The 18,348-nt window shown below is 38.9% G+C and overlaps 1 protein-coding gene and 2 non-coding genes across 3 annotated transcripts in view; all 3 read right to left on the minus strand.

Annotated features, from left to right (window-relative positions):
- Eif3a (eukaryotic translation initiation factor 3 subunit A) overlaps positions 1-18,348 on the minus strand; it is a 33,492-nt gene that overhangs the window by 11,166 nt on the left and 3,978 nt on the right. The window contains exons 2-15 of the mRNA XM_051146873.1: positions 15,352-15,542; positions 15,063-15,199; positions 14,520-14,683; positions 11,786-11,985; positions 9,717-9,925; positions 7,310-7,481; positions 6,030-6,134; positions 5,526-5,624; positions 3,881-3,997; positions 3,478-3,663; positions 2,624-2,971; positions 1,990-2,094; positions 1,560-1,673; positions 803-925 (exon numbers count right to left, since the gene is read on the minus strand). Of these exons, the coding sequence (XP_051002830.1) occupies positions 803-925; positions 1,560-1,673; positions 1,990-2,094; positions 2,624-2,971; positions 3,478-3,663; positions 3,881-3,997; positions 5,526-5,624; positions 6,030-6,134; positions 7,310-7,481; positions 9,717-9,925; positions 11,786-11,985; positions 14,520-14,683; positions 15,063-15,199; positions 15,352-15,542 (2,270 nt within the window). The remainder of the gene's footprint in view (positions 1-802; positions 926-1,559; positions 1,674-1,989; positions 2,095-2,623; positions 2,972-3,477; positions 3,664-3,880; positions 3,998-5,525; positions 5,625-6,029; positions 6,135-7,309; positions 7,482-9,716; positions 9,926-11,785; positions 11,986-14,519; positions 14,684-15,062; positions 15,200-15,351; positions 15,543-18,348) is intronic.
- LOC127190197 (small nucleolar RNA SNORA19) lies at positions 4,308-4,439 on the minus strand. The gene has a single exon (XR_007830707.1). It is a non-coding gene; the product is annotated as a small nucleolar RNA SNORA19 (small nucleolar RNA).
- LOC127190198 (small nucleolar RNA SNORA19) lies at positions 5,787-5,916 on the minus strand. The gene has a single exon (XR_007830708.1). It is a non-coding gene; the product is annotated as a small nucleolar RNA SNORA19 (small nucleolar RNA).

An 18,348-nucleotide genomic window follows, 5' to 3' on the forward strand; every position in this document is an offset into this window, starting at 1 on the left:
AAACCAGAACTAAAAGAACAAACCAATCCGGAGCTAGCAGCCATGTGGTATGCCTCAAGTGCCACCCTACCTCTCAAACCCACATCTCTACCAAATGAGAAACATCAACTTCTGTCTTTGAAACATTTGAGAAGATGAAAGTATCTCCCAACTGTTCTATACAAATATTAAATAACTGTCTGTTAAACTTTAACTGAAGACAGACTATGGCAATATGTTAAGGGAGAATCCTCCAAAACAAAAAAACTAAAAGTTCATATATTAATATTGGGGGATGGTCTGGTGTATTTTGATATTAATTACTGTTTGTTGTTTGTGTGACCCACCTTTTATTTAATAAAAAGCCATCCCACCCAGGCAAGACAAAAAAGATAAGTGGGGCTAAGAGAGAGGAATTCTGGGAAGAAAGATAGCCATGAGAAGGAGAGAGACCTGAAGTGAGGAGAGGAAGGCCGCCATGGGTTAGCTGGAGGAGAAGCACATGGCCGGCAGCATGGATGGAGAATCCAGCCCAGATGAAGAACATTAACCAAGTATTTGGGATTATGGATGGGGGAATAACTTGATAAAAGTTATTGAAAACAGATGGCATGGGATTAAGACAGAGATGCCATGCCTGCCGCACTATGAGAGGTAGTTTAAAAGATTGGTATCTGCCCCGCCCCAGGTTAACTGGGGCTATTTTAAAGTATAACAAGTGTCTGTGTATTAATTGATCACTAACTGGGCCTGCAAATAATATAAATAATACATGTAAATTAAAAAGAATATATTAACTTTACCTTGAGCACAGTGAGCTCACCTCATAGACAGACTGCCGGGCAGCTTTGAGCCGCATCACAAATAGATCTCTGTCTTCCAACATTCGTGACATTCGATTCTTATGTTCCAGAGCTTTTTCTCGTTCCAGCTGCATTGTAGTAATCTGAAAGTACACAACACAAGGGTAATCTCCAAAGCATGTTAGTCCTATTTTATTCCAAGAAGATTCTAACAGACATTCTTTAAAACTGAGAAGCTTCTCCTCCATTGTATCCAGCAGTGGATTGTACCTGCACTGTATCCAGAGCATCCTAACAGATCCCCAAAGTGGAAGTTTTGAACATAATTTAGGTTTACTGGAAGTAAAACAGAATGTCAGACACTCTTCTCAGCCCTAAGAAAATGCAGAAGCCTGCAGGACTGTATTTTGTGATCTGCAACATTTTTTATATCTACATAGTTTAAAACTTATGCCTAAGGAGAATTATCACAAAAATCCCAACTTATCTATTAAAAAACCAGGAAGAACTGACAAGGCCTATAAATCACAGGATGACACACTTGGAGACCAAAGGCGCTACGCTACAGGCCCCCACAAGTGTGCCCTTTCTCTGGCTATGTGCACATAAGACTGTAACTTACAGTATCACATTAAACCTCTATTGTGAACATTTTCCACAAAAATGTCAGTAAGCAGCTGTTAAAGTGCTATTAGCTAGCAAAAAAAAAAAAAAGTTAAAGCTTCTACTGGTTGACCTATTACAGCGTATGGCATCACAACGAAATGAAAAGCTTACTCTTTCTTCTTCTTGTTGTTCCCATAGGTCCATGTCTTTAACCCTTTGTTCCTCATAAGCACTCTTTATCAAAGGAATCTCTTCCAAACGTTTAGCTCTTTCAAAATAGTCAATCTGTATGAGATGGAAACAAATTTTACACATATACACACAATATGCACTTTTTTTTTTTCAAAACAGGGTTTCTCTGGCCACCCTGAAATTTGCTCTGTACACCAAACTGTACTTCAACTCAAGAGATCTGCTGCCTTTGCTTCTTGGGTGTGGGGTTAAAGGCGTGCAGCACCACCGCCTGGGCAAAATATCCTTTAAACTCATGTGAAAAGATTAGCAATCCCATTAGGCAGGAGGATCAAGAATTCACGGTCATCCTCAGCTGCAAAGGCCAGTTTGGGGAGGATCCGTCAGTCGACCCTATGCTCTCATTTACCTTCTTTTCTTGATTCTTCAGGCGTTCCTGAAGTTCCTTCTTTTCTTTCTCCAGTTGTTCAACCTGTTTGGCCATGATAAAATCTGGATCCAACTCTTCAAGGTCCTGATAGCAAAACAAAAGCAGAATTGTTACAAATATTTAATTTATTATTTGAGACAGGGCTTCTATAGCCTCGGCTACCCTGGAATCTGCTACGTAGACCAGGCTACCCTGGAATCTGAGATCCACCTGTTCCTGCCTCTTCAGCGTGCTAGGATTATAGCGTGTATTACAAATCCTATTTATAAATACTGTTTAAGATTGTAACCATAGGGGGAGGGTGTGTGTGCATTTAACTACAGATGCCCGAATGTCACAAGTGTTGAGTCCAGCTGCAACTAGAGTAACAGATGGTTGTAAACTGGGTGCTGAAAACTGAACTTGGTTTGTCCTCTGGAAATAGTACACACTCTTCACCATCTCTCAAGGCTACAAATTAAAGACAGATAGGACTAATAATCAGCTGAGCTCACTGCTTTCTAGAATCAAATCCTACATTACTCCTTTAAATAAGTATTCAGTTAGGAAAGATAAAAATTAACCAAAGGGGAGCTCGCGTAAGGAAGTTTCTAATGGCTGATGTGCCACATACTTCAATATCAATGTCTTTGAATGCTTTGGCACCCAGTTCTGTCTTCTTTATCTGCTCTAGCCGTTCCCGAACAGTTTTCTTCTTGATTTGCTCATGTTCCTGAAGGATTCGCTCCTTCTCTCGCTCCTTTGCCTCCTGGCGCAGCCTCTCTTCTTCAGCCTTCCGTACTTTCTGGAGTTCAGCTTCCCTCTGCTCTAGTTCTTCTTTCTCACGTTGGATATTCAGACTCTCAAGACGTTCTTTCCTTTCCTCAATTGTCTGTCGGCGAGCCAGAATCCGCTGATGCTCTTTTCGTGAATTTTTAAGATATGCAGTGACTGCCAACTGATGCTGTTCTTCTTTTTCTTGCTTCAAAAACAAATGCATTTAAAATGAACATAAATATACCCTGGTATTAGACAGCAATAGAACTGTGAAATACTGGCTTTCCACAAATATGCATTTAGTAATAGCGTCTAATGCAAAGTACTGTTGCACTACAGTTACTCAGTCTCTAACTAGCAATGATATTATTTGCCAATCTATTATTGTTCTTGGCACCAAATCTATTGTGTTAAGCCAAGAACTTACTAACAGAGCTCATCAGCAATAATTTAGCAAGAACACAATCACCTCAACAACTGGGCCAAGGGCATAGTATATGCAGTCTGCTCTCTTACATAATAGTCTCTTATTACTCTATAAACCACAAGACATTATTTATACTACTGAAAAGCAACTCAATGACTTGTATTAAAGAAAGTATAAACTATGAGTAAAATGTCTTCTGCAGATTTCATCTCAAACCATATTGTGAAAGACATACAAGTCCTTCAAAAACTTTTATAGCTCATGTCCCCTCTAAAGACACATACCAGAATGTGAGCGGGCTTGATGACTTCAAGTGCTTTTGCAAGCACCGAGGACATGGCTGTGAGTTGATTTCTTATTTGCTCTGAAGGCATGCTCTGTAGATGAGGACCAATTGGAGCATCTTCTCGAGTTGCATAATTCAAGTCAGATCCAAAACTCAGAGTACGAGAAGTATGGTCAATTCGAACCTTTGAAAATTAAATTATCAGTAACCAAGTTTATATATTACAACTGAATTTGAGAAAGAAATTATCAAGCCAAAGTTAATAGAAAAGTAATGAGAATTTGCTCAGTGGAGTTTGTTTGTTTGGTACCACTGTACCAAAACCAGAGAACAGAAGATCCATGTCTTTCTAGTTTCAAAGATCTTCTAACCTTCCACCAATGTTCCCTTATAGCACATACCTGCAGGTCACAGTGCCTGGCTGCATCTACTATGGCCCGTTCCAGTTGGAAAGCATCAACAAAAGGAACCAGAGAAGTCAAACGAGAAAACTCAATGCTCTGATAAATCTGTGCCACCTGCACAAAAAAACACAGGGTTAATAATAACAGCTACTACTTAATCACACTTCTTATGTGCAATTTCATGGCATCTACAGGAGGCAGATGATATGTGCCTACTGTCCACAAAGGGAAAACACTGAAGTTCATACAATTCAGTCAGCTGAATACTACTGGAACAGGAGCTTCAATCCTAGGCTTCAAATCACCTTGTACATAACCATCTTCTAAATCCCCAGGATCATAAGTAAAAAAACCTAACTGGTCACATATTTGTAGACAAAGGCCTGTTACTTACCTAAGATAAATACTTCCAATAATTTTTTCTTTTTGTCTGAAGGCGACTGGCAGCATCACTATATACAGTTACTCTGCTAATTAACCTTCAATTATTTGTATAGCACATAAGAAATAACACTGCTCACATATCAATAAGAAAGCAGGTCAATGAAATGTGCAAACACACCACCAAATGAAAATAAAGTACAAAGCACTTACACAACTAATATAAACTGCATCGCTCAACCATAGTCATGACACTGGACTAACACTAAAACCCAGTGTGAGCAAGAAGAAAGATGATCCATTTATTATTGGTAAGACACTCTATTCGTGAATCTCAGGAGCTGCTCAAGCTCTAATTACATAAACTGTATGGCTAATTCCACATATGCTACAGAAGTCTCACTTGTATGCAAAGGCATATGCATGCTAAGTAATACTGTGACACTTTCTAATGGAGAAAGCCTAAAAGGAGCCCCAGCAGCACTGGAAATAGGTGTTTTCATTACTATTATCTAAAGAAGTGTACTATGGAACTTCCAGACTGAAAAAAACACGCAGGTAGATGTATTAACAAGGAACCAAGGCCAGGCGTAGTGATGCACAACTTTAATTCCAGGACTTGGGAGGCAGAGGCATGGGGGGAAGGGGTGCTGCCCACACCCCAGGAAAACTAGAGTATTTGGCAAAGAAAGATGATCAGGGGAGGAGGGACAAACACTTTTAAGTCATTGATTCTGTTTCAACTACAAATATAGATATTTGGGCAGAAGTGGAATTTGGGGTAGCTTTCACTTCTTAAGTAATTCTATGTTTTGGTTTTTTTTTTTTTTTTTTTTTCAGTTTTATTACCAAAATAAAAAATAAAATGGCTAGGCGTGGTGGCACCAGCCTTTAATCCCAGCACTCTCATGAGGTAGAAGAAGGAGGATCAATGTGAGTTAGAGACCAACCTGGTCTACAAAGTGAGTCTAGGACAGCCAAGGCTACAGAGGAGCCCTGTCTAAAAAAACAAAACAGATTAAAGCAGCTATGGAGGGGAGAGAAGATTCCCAGAGGCAGCCAGTCTAGCTAATGTGCGAGCTTCAGGTTCAGACAGTAACAGAAGAAAGACAACTAATATCCACCTCTGGCCTCCACATACTCATGTGCACAAGTACAAAACAATTGCGTGCATACATACACTACATGATACAGAGTCAAGGGCAAAAAAAAAAAAAAAAAAAAACTCAGTTTCTTCATAAAGCATTTGCTTGCATTTTACCTGTTGCAAAAGGCGGAGTATGGTATTGTTCTGTAGCTGTGGTACATACTGTTGCAATTCTGGTTCCTTTTCAGGTTGTTCCCTAACCCAATTTAATACCTATAAGATCAATTAAATTTATAAAAAAATTAAGTTTTTATGTACTAGTCACAAGAATAGTTCACATTCTTTCAATTTCCTAATAACACTAACACACACACACGCACCCACACATGCACACACCCCAACATTATATAATACAAAGATACAAATTCATCTAATATTTGTCTGAAGGTGACTGACAGCAGTGGCTAGAATAGTCATGCTGCTAATTACCTCCAAAAGTTTGTTTAGCACATCAGAAATATCTTTTCTCCTGGTGTGAAGGAAAAAAAGACAATAAAATGTGCATTTCTCTCAACACACACGGGAACAATGTGTTCTTTTTTAGACAAATACAATGCTCAATTGCATTACGGCCAGCCATGTAGTTAAGAAGACCAAAATGACCATGCCAAGACCTACCTTTGTGACTCTCTCACAGAGTCTTAGAGGGTTGAACTCTACCTCCAACCAGTTGTAAAGGTCTTTCACTTCTGGAACAACATACTGTAGCACATTGAATCTGACCTATAATAAGAAAAGCAAAAAATTTAACTGCTGAAGAAATTTTTCTAGCTGTGATTCTGTACCAACTACAAATTAAAACTAGATTATCTGACCTCAATTTCCTATAAATTCAAATACCCAACTACAATACCCTATACTATGCTTGTAACTAACAGCCCCCTTGAAAAAAACTTGAAGAGAATAAACTGTAGAGCAACATGACACTTGCAAAGACAAATGCAATGGATAGCACAAATTACGTATCTAAAAAGGCAAAATAATAGGCCTTAGAAATTAATCTTATACAAGAATCACAAAAACTACCAGGGCAGCTCTATTCTTCTTAGTGTCAAACTAGGAAAGCAGTGTCCATTAACAGGACAGCATCATGGTCCCCTCTATCAGGTATTACATATACTCAGTCAATCATATTTAGATAATACTCAGGGGAAAAAAACTTGTATTTCTTAAATGCTTTCTTGTCAGTTAGTACCTAAGCATAGCATAACTATATAGGTATTCTAAGCAACCTGGTAATATTTCAACTTTACATGAGGTTAAGAATAAATTACATGAGGCTGGAGAGATGGCTCGGTTGTTAAGAGCACTGCTTGCTCTTGCAGAGGTCCTGATTTCAATTCCCAGCAACCACATGGTGGCTCACAACCATCTATAATGCAATATGATGATGCCCTCTGCTAAAGATAAAGCACTCATATGCAATAAATAAATAAAACACAAAAGAGAATAGAGTACATGCAAATACCACCCAATTTCAGACTGTCAGTATATTATTAGATTTTGATGTCCACTGGGATCTGAACCAGTATCATGCAGACACTATTTTACAACTGAAAACTGTACTTAACTGATCATATACCGATTATAACCCATTGTTTCAACACGAATCACCTCAAATGAACAAGATATCCATTTCATCAGTGCTTCCCTGTCCACACATCAGAAGCCTGACAATAAATCTGAATTCCCAGAATTTAATCATGAATTAAAACTCACCACAAAAAAATTAAAACTCACTCCAACAGCAGAAGCAGGCAGATCGCTGTGAGTTCGAGGCCAGTCTGGTCCACAAAGTGAGTCTAGGACAGCCAAGATTACACAGAGAAGCCCTGTCTCGAAAACCAAACAAAAAAAATTTTCTCTCCAGCATAATAAATGCTCAGACTTATACTAACCATATCATTAATAAGGCCGATTCGTGTGGGTGGGGCTTGAAGACCTAAAAGTGTTGCAAGGCGTCGCTGCTTCTCAACTATAATACCATCCATATCCAAAAGTCGAGCAATGTCAGTTCGTTCAGGAGTGATAGGAATGGAAAGAGTTGCCAAAAGGACTCTAGTAGACATTCTGTGGTGAACAAAGTTTTATTTGTTGAAACTGTAAATGTGCTTCTCTTTAATTATCTATTGTATGTCAGAGACAGAACATATGGAGCACCATCATGAAAACTGAACCTTAAGGAAACGAATCCTCACAGACTCAATCTCATCAACACTTATGGAATGGGGCCCAACAGCAGCAAAGACATACTTCCTTACCAAAATAATTAAGGGTGGCTTTAAAACTAAGAAGGCCGGGCATGGTGGTTCCTGCCTTTAATCCCAGCACTAGGGAGGCGGGGGCAGAGGCAGGCGGATTGCTGTGAATTCAAGGCCAGCCTGGTCCACAAAGCAATCCAGGACAGCCAAGGCTAACACAGAGAAACCCTGTCTTGAAAAATAAAAAAACGAAACGAAACGAAACAAAAACCTAAGAAAATGAACTCTAAGTAAACATAATTATGACAGAGGATAAAGGAGAAAAAAGCTACAACTCCACTTTCCTGAAACACAAGTCTGCACTATGTAATGCTAAGTAGTGTAAGCATCAGTGCCCACGCACAGAAGTAAATAACCTGTTGCTAATAACCAAACCAATGTTACAGCATTCATGGGAAGAACATTAATTCCACTAAGGAAAACCATTTAGTTGATTTCAAATTGCTCTATAAAACTAAGAAAAAAGAGATACACTTAAAAAAGCCAGTTTACCAATACAAGGAAGATGACGTGTGATTTACCTAGTTTGTGCAAGAATATAGGTTTAATTCCTACTTTGAAAAAAAGAAAGAAAGAAGAAATGTCATAGGGTTTGGGGCTAGAGAGATGACTCAGAGGTTAAGAGCATTGGCTGCTCTTCAGAAAGTCCCAAGTTTAACTCCCAGCAACCACATGGTAGCTCACAACCATCTGTAATAAGATCAGGTGTCCTCTTCTGGTATGCAAGTGTACATACAGGCAGAACATTGTATACATAGTAAAAAGCTTATTGTGGATTTTCATTGTTGGAAAGGGTCTTGTTATGTAGTTTAAGCCAGGCAAGAATTTGCTGTGTATCTTAAACTAGTTTTGAACTTTTGACCCTCCTATGTTTTCATGCCTATCTCCCGTAGTCTTCATTTTATGATCCATGTTTAAAAAAAAACAACAACTACTACTACCACTATTATTATTTTGGTCAGGTAGTACTAGAGCATGCCTTTAATCCTAGCACTCAGGAGGCAGATGCAGGCGTAGTTTCAAGACAGCCTCTCAGGTCTATAGAGCAAGTTCCAGGACAGCCAGGACTACCCAGAACAACTGTCTTGAAAGAAAATAATAATCCAAAAATCAAACGAACTTATTTTCTTTTTACCATGGTATAAAACAAATAGACAGGGACTGGAGAGATGGCTCAGAGGTTAAGAGCATTGGCTGCTCTTCCAGAGGTCTCAGTTCAATTCCCAGCAACCACATGGTGGCTCATAACCATCTGTAAAGAGATTTGGTGCCCTCTTCTGGCGTGCAAGTGTCCATGTAGGCAAAACACTGTATACATAAGTAAAGCATTTAAAAAAAAAAAAAAAGAAAGAAAAGAAAAGAAATAGACAGAAATTGAACTTCAAATGTTTATCTTTTCCTAGGTCTAGTGATGTTAAGCTGTAGTATTCTTTAAAACGTATGCAGCAGCAATGAATGAGCCACAGCTCTAAGTAAGCCATGCAGTCCTGTGAGTAAGCGGATCCTCCCCTGCAAGACTGCAGTATACACGCTGTTGATAGGTCAGTGTAATAAATACATTCTTAACATATTTTTCGCCTTACAGTGGGATTATCACGATACAATCCTACCACAAGTGAAGAATTGCTTTATACATCAGTAAATATTTTATAACCAAGGAAGAACTGGATAGGACTAATTAATTACCCAGCTTGTTCTAAGAATAGACTCTACCAACACATGGACATACTAACACTAATTTTTTGAATGCACAATTTTCTAAGTTCGGTCTCTGGTGGTATTTTTTTCAGGGGGAAAGAGGGGTAGAAAATGGCTCAAAAATACTGATCCAACAAGAGAAATGTCTTGGAGACACTTGGTAGTCACAGCTAGAGATAGCTCCTGGCCCTGAACAAACAGAGTTCAGGGATACTGTTAAATGTCCAACCAAACATTAGCAGTACACAACAATATTCTTTCAATCTGAAACGTCCAGAAGCTAAGAAACCCTGGGGTAGGACATACTTAGTTTAATTTCACTACCATCCAACTATAACCTTCTTACCTTTGCATCTCATCTTGAGTAAGATTCTTTCTCATTTCTCTAGACAGATGATAAAGACGGTGAAGTGTAGATGCATGAAACAGAGCATTTCCAGATTTCCAAAACACTGTTGACACTTTGTTATAGTAATTTGCCATCAGCTGAGGCTTAGGTGGCTTTTTCGACAAGGAAAATAATCCATGAATGTCTTCCACAGCTTTGAAGGCTTCCTATAATGTTGAGAATTCCTTATTAATTAAACAAAGTAACCACTGAATTTAAAAATCAATGCAAATCTTTTATGAATCTAAAACATTATAAATAAAAATAGAAAAATGCCTAACATGGTTTTATTTCTCTATAATTTTTGTCTGATAAATGAGAAATTGTTATAATTATCATCTTATCTTTGAACAATTTAGGTAATACTATAAAATACAGCATAAAAAATTTTTTGTGTATTAGCATACTAATTTGGGCAATATAAAGAAAAAAGTCAACAAGTAGACACACTAGAATATAGGTGACAGAGGGGTGGAGGTGGCAGGGACAGAGGGGGAGAGGAAACTGGTCAGGATATAATAAGAATAAATAATAATTTTTTAAAAAAACACCCAAAAAAATCCATGTGATTTGAGAGATGGCACAATGAATGAAAATTTCTTTGGAGGCTGGGCATAGTGGGGCACACCTTTAATCCCAGCACTCAGGAGGCAGAGGCAGGCGGATCGCTGAGTTCAACGTCAGCTTGGTCTACGAAGCCAGTCCAAGATAGCCAAAAAGAGATACACAGATAAACCCTGTCTCAAATAAACCAAATAATAATAATATTATTATAATATTATTTGGGCTTATCCATTTATCCTAATACAATCATGTTTGCTTGTCCTCTACAAGTGGTAATTTAAGATGGGTGTCTGTATAAAAAAAAATACTATAGGCAAAAGCAGAAAATTAAACCACATTTTCCTTTGTCTCAGAAATGCCAGTTTTTTTAGTTAATCCCTTATAATTTCAATAGAACTACTTTATGTTAAATATAAAAGCCTTCACATTTTAAGGCTACAAAATGATCTGAAAATATCTTAAGGGGAAAAAAGGTCAGGAAGCTTTTCAGCATCATTGCCATCTCTAAAGTCATATTCATGATACACGTACACTGCTGAAGAACCTCTCTAAGCACTAAAGAGGACAAGTGTATGGTTTTAATTTCCAATCACCAACAAATGTTCATAAAAAACAATCAAGTTACAATGCATTATCACATTAAACAAAATTATCAAGAAACTGCTGTTTAATTTTTTTATTTTGTTCATTGGTGTTTTGCCTGCATATGCATGCATGGGGACTGGTGTGTGACAGTGTTAGAAACTCTGGAACTGGAGTTACAGAGGTGTGAGTTGCCACACGGGTGCTGTAAGAGCCATCTCTCCAGCACAGGGAACTGCTGTCGTCTTTATAGAAGCTAGAGATGTTCAGGAGGCAGATATAGGTAGATCTCTGTGAGTTTGAAAGTTTAAGTCCAGGACAGCCAAGGCCACACACAGAAACCCTGTCCCTGAAAACTATAAAAAAGAAGCTGGAGATGTAACTGATCACTGGTGTTGCACATGCTCACATTTGGAAAGCTATGGGTTAGGGTTAGGTATTTATTTCATTAAAGTGTGGCTGACCAAGTCAAGACAAGGTCCCGGGCTTGGTACCTAGCACAGAAAATCATGCACACACACACAAACAGGCACTATGTCCCCACACCAAAATCAAAGAAAACGAGGCGAGAAAACAGCAAAAACGCTCCACCTTTGCAATGGTTTTCTCACATGCTTCACAGAATATTGCCAGTCATAGAACCACATTTTGAGCAGCAGTCATGATGCAGAGTTTTGTTGTTTTTTATATAAAATGAAAAAATTACACCATTTGTACCAGATTTTGCAAGTGATTAAAACTGAAATATGAACTTCCTGTTTACAGCCTCTGGCTCCGTCAAACAACCTAAAATTCTCAGGTTACCTACTAAAATCAATCAGTTTAATACCACTACTCGAGAGGGAAGGAAATGGTATCAAGCTAATAAATAGTTAACTTGCCTGCCATAGTTCCATGCTGATAGCACTGTCCAACTGAACAAGTCTGGTTTCCAAATGCATGGACTGGCTCTCTGGATTATTAAGATTGATTGCTGTGCTTTGGTTATGGTGGCGCTGAATCTGTGATAAGTGCATTCGCAAGTTGTCACAGAGCTTACGGAACTCAGCTTTGCGAGTATACTGGAGGCAGAATTTGAAAGCTGTAAGCATAATTGTCAAACAAGAATTAGATATTTTTGTCAACTTAAATGTCTGAGTTAAGTTTTACAGGCCACATATTAAGATCAACTTTAACAAGATTGACTAAACTCACCATATTCTGTTATAGAGAGCCTTTTATTCCCCAAGACAGTTTCTCTGTGTAACAGAGGCCTAGCTATTCTGCATTCACATTGTAGACCAGGCTGGTCTCACTGAGTTCCTGTTGTCTCTGCTGGGATTAAAGGCACGCACCGCCACACCCAGTCCAGCCCATTATAGTTTTAATTCCCTCCATGTACCTATGCCAAGACTCTGAATCTTAATCAAACCAAATGACATGGTCGTCAATCCTGGCCCACAACAGTTTGGGAGATGGAGAGATGGCTCAACATCTGCCTATTCCAGAGGGCTCAGGTTAGATTCCCAGCACCCACATGGCAGCTCAGGGTCATCTGTATGTAACTCCAGTTCCAGGTGATCCAGTGTCCTCTTCGGGCCTCTGCAGGCACCAGGCATGCATGTGGTACGCAGACATACATACAGTCAAAACACCCATACACACACACAAAAAAAAATTAATGAAAAAATAAATAAATTTAGAATTCACCTTCAAACACTTAAAGAATAGAAGCTGCTAGGATGAAATACAATGAGCTTACATATCTAATGTACATAAAATGCAACATGCCTTTGCACTAATGAAAATTAATTTCAACTACAGAAACAGAAGGGCTGAACAACTTGTTCCATCATTAAAATACACAGCTAAGAGTACTTTTTGGGATGTCTTTGCTCTTATAAACAAATATTTCGCTGAGCAGTGATGCACACTTTTGATCTTAGCATTCAGGAGGCAAAGGCAACTGAGATCTCTAAGTTCAAGGCCGACCTGGTCTATAGAGTGAGGTCTAGGACAACCAGGGCTGCACAGAGAAACCATGTCTCAAAGGCTAAGTCTACTCCAACATACTTCTAAAACAAGCAATTTGATTTAGCCTCAACTCTATTTTTATCAAATCAGAAAAAGCCAAATTTGCTTGCCAGACACAAATACTCATGTTATACATGCAAATAAACATAGGTTACAATATTCCTACTAAAACAATTACAGATGAAAGTTACCAACACATAAAGAAACACTGGCCCAGGTGTGGTGGATGTATGCCTGTAATCCTCAGCACATAGGAGAAAGAGGATTAGAAATTCAAGACCAACCTAGCCTGGGCTACTTAGGAAAACAGGAAAGACAGACACAGAAAAAAATTAAGACAGACAATGCCCAGTTTGTAAAAACAAAAACAAAAACAAAAAAACAACAGAAAAAAGTCAAGGAGTCACTCGTTACAAGGCTACATTCACTGGAGCAAAGAATGTTGTCAACCTAGTCCTTTAGAGTTAATTCTGTGCTGAAAAGCAACCAAGAATGAAGTAATCTCTAACAGGAATACTGCTTAACAATAAGAAATATGCTAGGTGGAGTTGCTGAAGAGTGAGAAACACAGCTAGGCCTGTAATCCCAGCACTCTCTTGAGTTCTGGCCAGCCTGATCTACAAAGTGAGTCCAGGGCAGCCAGGGCTATTACACAGAGAAATCTTGTCTCAAAAACAAAAGAGAAAGAAACACAGAAAGGAAAAGAAAAGAAAGAAATACAGGAAGCTGCAAAGATGGCTCAGTGGCTAAGAACACTGGCTGCTCTTCCAGTGGGCCAGAGTTCAATTCCTAGCAACTACATGGTGGCTCATAACCATCTATAAGGGGATCTGATGCCCTCTTCTAACATGCACAGCATTCATATAAATAAGTCTTAAGGAGGGGGGTGAAAAAAAAAGCCAGACATAGTGGTGCATGCTTTTAATCCTAGCATTTGGGAGGCAAAGGCAGGCAGATGTCTATGAGTTCAAGGTCAGCCAGGTCTACAAAGCCAAGCAAGTCCAGGACAGCCAGTGCTACACAGAGAAACCCTGTCATGACAAACAATACAGTGGGCATAATGGTGCACACCTTAAACCCCAGCACTCAGGAAGTCCAGGCCAGCGAATGAGTTCAAGGCCGCCCTGGTCTACAAAGTGAATTCCAAGATAGCCAGGATTATAGAAACTGTCTCCCAAATAAATAAATATGGGTAGAAAAGGGCTAAGAGATTGGAGGAGAATGTGATACGTGTGACATGGAACCAAGAGGGAGGACTACCTGGTATTTGGGGGAGACAGGCCACAGAGAAGACAGGAGGGAGTTGGTAGTGTGGGGACAATGATGAAGAATGAAGCACAACAGGAATGAGGCCTATTATTCTGTGTGCTACCTTTAAAAGCAGAAGGGGTTCAAAAGCCAGTGGAACAATTTCATATAGAAATGAATTAACAGACAAATCTCTTTTGTCACTATTTCTCTAACAAGCAAAGGTCCATCTCATTTCTCTAAGAATAAAACTAGTTCTATTTTTAAATACTATTGAGAACAGGAGTTAATCTACAAAACTCTATTCTAAAGTCAACTTTTCAAATCAGTTTACATTTCACACTGTCATTTTACCTTGCTGGGCGATATCATGGTAGAGGCGCTCTACTCTAGAATTGTTTCGAAGCAGATCCAAACATTGCCTGTATGATTCCCACAGGAACTTGACCCAGGGAGTCAGTAGCAATCTGTCAGTACGATCCTGAGTGTCTTCTCCACTTACTGCACTCAAGAGAACACTACCAAAAAAAAAAAAGGAAAACTATTTTAGATGATCTCCTACTTTACTACGTAATCAGAAAGCCAAAGCCAAACAGAATTTCTTCTCACAACCTCATATACACTGTCAAGCTGTTCCTTACAATCTGTATCTGAATTCTCAGTCTGTATTACAACTGTTTAAATTTTAGCACATGTTCTATCCCAAAGCACAATTTTAATTATTGCTTACATGGTTGCTAAAGTATACATTTTAAACTTCAAAGATAAGCAGTTTTTTTTCCTGATAACCATCTACCTTCAAGTACGGAGTGAGGAGGGTGAGACAGTGCCCCCCCCCACATGAAGGAAAACATTGTTCTAACTCAAAATATTCAGTAAGGGTTTAAACTCACTCACCTCTCAGGCGTCTGAATGTTATCCAGATCTTCTATGTCTAACACCATTTGTTGGGACTCTTCTTTAGCAGCTTCTGTTTTTTCCTCCGCTAATTTCAAATATGCCCTGACAACATCTTCTAAAGATTTAATGTTTACCTACAGGAAAGAAATAAAATTTATATTTCTCCAACAACGAACAACAAAAAAAAAGTCTAAAAAGCAAATATTGAGATATAAAATTTAATTTAAAAAGTACACTCCTCTCAAAGTTATTAAAAGAAATTTAAAACATAAAACAAGCTCGGTACCTGCTGACAAATGTTCTTATATTGATATAACCCTTCCTTAGCCAAGTGGCTCTTACGAAGATCCACACATAGTTCCAAGTATTTCAACATAATTGGCTCATGTATCTTCTGCCATGTTCTGTGTTTCTTACTTTTCATAACATCATAAAGAACATCCAGAGCAGGCTGCTTTTTGCCAACCTCAAGAAATTCTGGGGGGAAAAATTAATGAGAATTAAAATTAGCTTTACATACTATATAAAATGAAGTTCAAAGCCAGCCTGGTCTACAAAGTGAAACCCTGTCTCAAAAAAATAAACAAAACAAAACAAACAACAAACAAAATAAAAACCTAAATGACTGACCAAGAAAATGACTCAATTAGCAGGTAAAGTCCACTGGTGCCAAGCTTGACCCCTCTGAGTTTTATCTCTGGTACCCACACGGTAGCTGGAGAACCCACTCTCAAAAGAAAATTGTCCCCTGACCTCCACATGGCACAAAGAATGTGCATGCCTCCTCACTTGCACAAATAAATAAATGTAAAAGAAAACCTTTTTAAAATCTAAATTTTCAAGCCGGACGATGGCACAGGCCTTTAATCCCAGCACTTAGGAGGCAGTGGCAGGCCAATCACTGTGAGTTCGAGGCCAGCCTGGTCTACAAAGCGAGTCCAGGACAGCCAAGGCTACAGAGAAACCCTGTCTCGAAACCCCCCCCCCCCAAAATTAAATCTAAATTTTGCTTCTTTGCTGATTGCTTTAATTTTCTAACTCATTCCCAACTTTTTCTTTACATATTTGACTTCAAATAGCAATCCTATAATCAATGTATAGTGACAAAAAAATTAGTATTAACTCAAAATATAATGTTCATGTGGAACTCTATGATTTTAAAATTCCATAAACTGAAATCATGGATGGAGGACTCTTTCCTAGTTACTAAAAATTCAAGTATGACTTCATCATATTTCTGTCCAGTTAACTACACTCTCAAAGAATCTAGAGAAGTCTTGGAATTCTCCACCTTGTTAGCTGGTGTCTCTGGTCTAATATAGGCCCCAAACTTTCCATACAAATATTATAACCATCAACTTAATAACATCAGTTGCTAGGCAAGGGTACTGGTGCATGCCTTTGATTCTAGCATTTGGGAGGCGGAGGCAGGAGAACCTGAGTTGGAGGCTAACCTAGCCTACTTGTGGGTCCCAGGACTACAAAGTTAAGATCTTACTCTCTACAACAAAACTAAAAACTTCAGTTGCTGGCTCCTTACTTGTGAGTGATATAACTGATTTAAGATAGGATGTTGTGAAAACTCTGTACCATCTTTGAATGATTCTGTGAAACTGTAAATTGTTCTATAAAATTTTAAATAAGGTTAGTTTTTTTTTTTTTAAGTAAGACTATAGGGCAAAGCAGCTTTTGACTTTATGAGCTTGAAGGCATTGTATGTATTAACTTTTCCAAATCTAGTTGCCATCTTAAATTTTATGTGTAGCATCTTTACCAATTCAGCTAATAGAAGTAGCTGTAGATTATACTTTTTTGTGTCTCCTCCCCCTTTGTACAAATGGTAGAAAATATTTAATCTAGTCAACTGGTTATTCATTTTTAAATTCAGTAATTAAGCCAGGAGTGGTAGCTTATGCCTGTAATTTTAGCACTTAGCTTAAAACACAAGCACACCACACACACACAACCGTGCACGCTTCTATTGGCCATTTAAAACACAGTCTAAGTGAGTTAAAACATTAGTTTTAAGGGCGGTGGCAGCACATGCCTTTAGCATTCTGCAAGGCAGAGGCAGGTGGATCGCTGTGAGTTCGAGGCCAGCCTAGTCTACAAAGTGAGTCTAGGACAGCCAAGGCTACACAGAGAAATCCTGTCTTAAAAATAGAAAAAACAAAACAAAAACCATTAGTTTTACTGTATCTACATTTTTTTAAAAATTTTTTTCCTCCTAAAAAATAATTTTGGCCAACACTTAGGGAAGCAGAGGCAGGTGAGATCTGTGAGTTCGAGGCCAGGACAGCCAAGGCTACGCAGAAAAAAACTGTCTCAAAAGGGGGGGGTGTTAATTTTGGGGCCAGAGGTAGTGGCCCACACCTGTAATTCCAGCGGGGAGGCTGGGTAGACATCCGTGAATTTGAGGCCAGCCTGGTCTACATCGCAAAACTGTCTCCATCACACCCTAAAATTAAAACAAAAAAGGCTGCCTGCTCAGACAGAGGTAGGTGGATTTCTGAGTTTAAGGACAGTCAGGTCATCCACCCAAGTGAGGTGAGTTCCAGGATAGACAAGGCTCCAGAGAAACCCTGTCCCCCACAAACAAATTCTGGATCAAAGAACCGTCCCCTCCATTAACCTGAATTTGGAATGGAGAGAAGCTCTGCCACAAAGCAAGCATGTTAGAAGCCCTGGGTTCAAATCCCCAGCACCATTATTTTAATGGAAGCACTAAAGCTGGAGAGGTGGTCCAATGCTTTAAACACTTGTGCCTGGGCTGGAAAGATGGCTCAGAGGTTAAAAGCACTGAGTGCTCTTTCAAAGGTCCTAAGTTCAATTCCCAGCAACCACATGGTAGCTCACAACCATCTATAATGAGATCTGGTATCCCCTTCTAGCTCTGGCATGCAAGCAGAGCACTGTATACATAATAAATAAATAAACCTTTAAAACAAACACACACTTGTGCTTTCTAAGAACCCAAATTCTGTCCCCCACCCACACCCAGGGGATCTAATACCCTCTCTTTTGAACTCTGTCAATATCAGACACACATGGTGCACATACACACATACAGGCAAAACACTAATACACATAAAACGCCAATAAAAGTTCCTTATTTGAGAGCTTACTAGATCTACAGGTTTAATGACTCTGGTTTCAGGAGTGGCGCCTCCCAGTTCTTCCAGAGAAATAATATTGCTACAGCGCTCACACACACTGTTTACACCTGAACAAATCATACAACATATCAAAATATTCCGACTCCTCTTATTTATCAGTAATGTTT

Source organism: Acomys russatus, chromosome 5, assembly GCF_903995435.1.
Source record: "Acomys russatus chromosome 5, mAcoRus1.1, whole genome shotgun sequence".
NCBI lineage: Eukaryota > Metazoa > Chordata > Mammalia > Rodentia > Muridae > Acomys > Acomys russatus.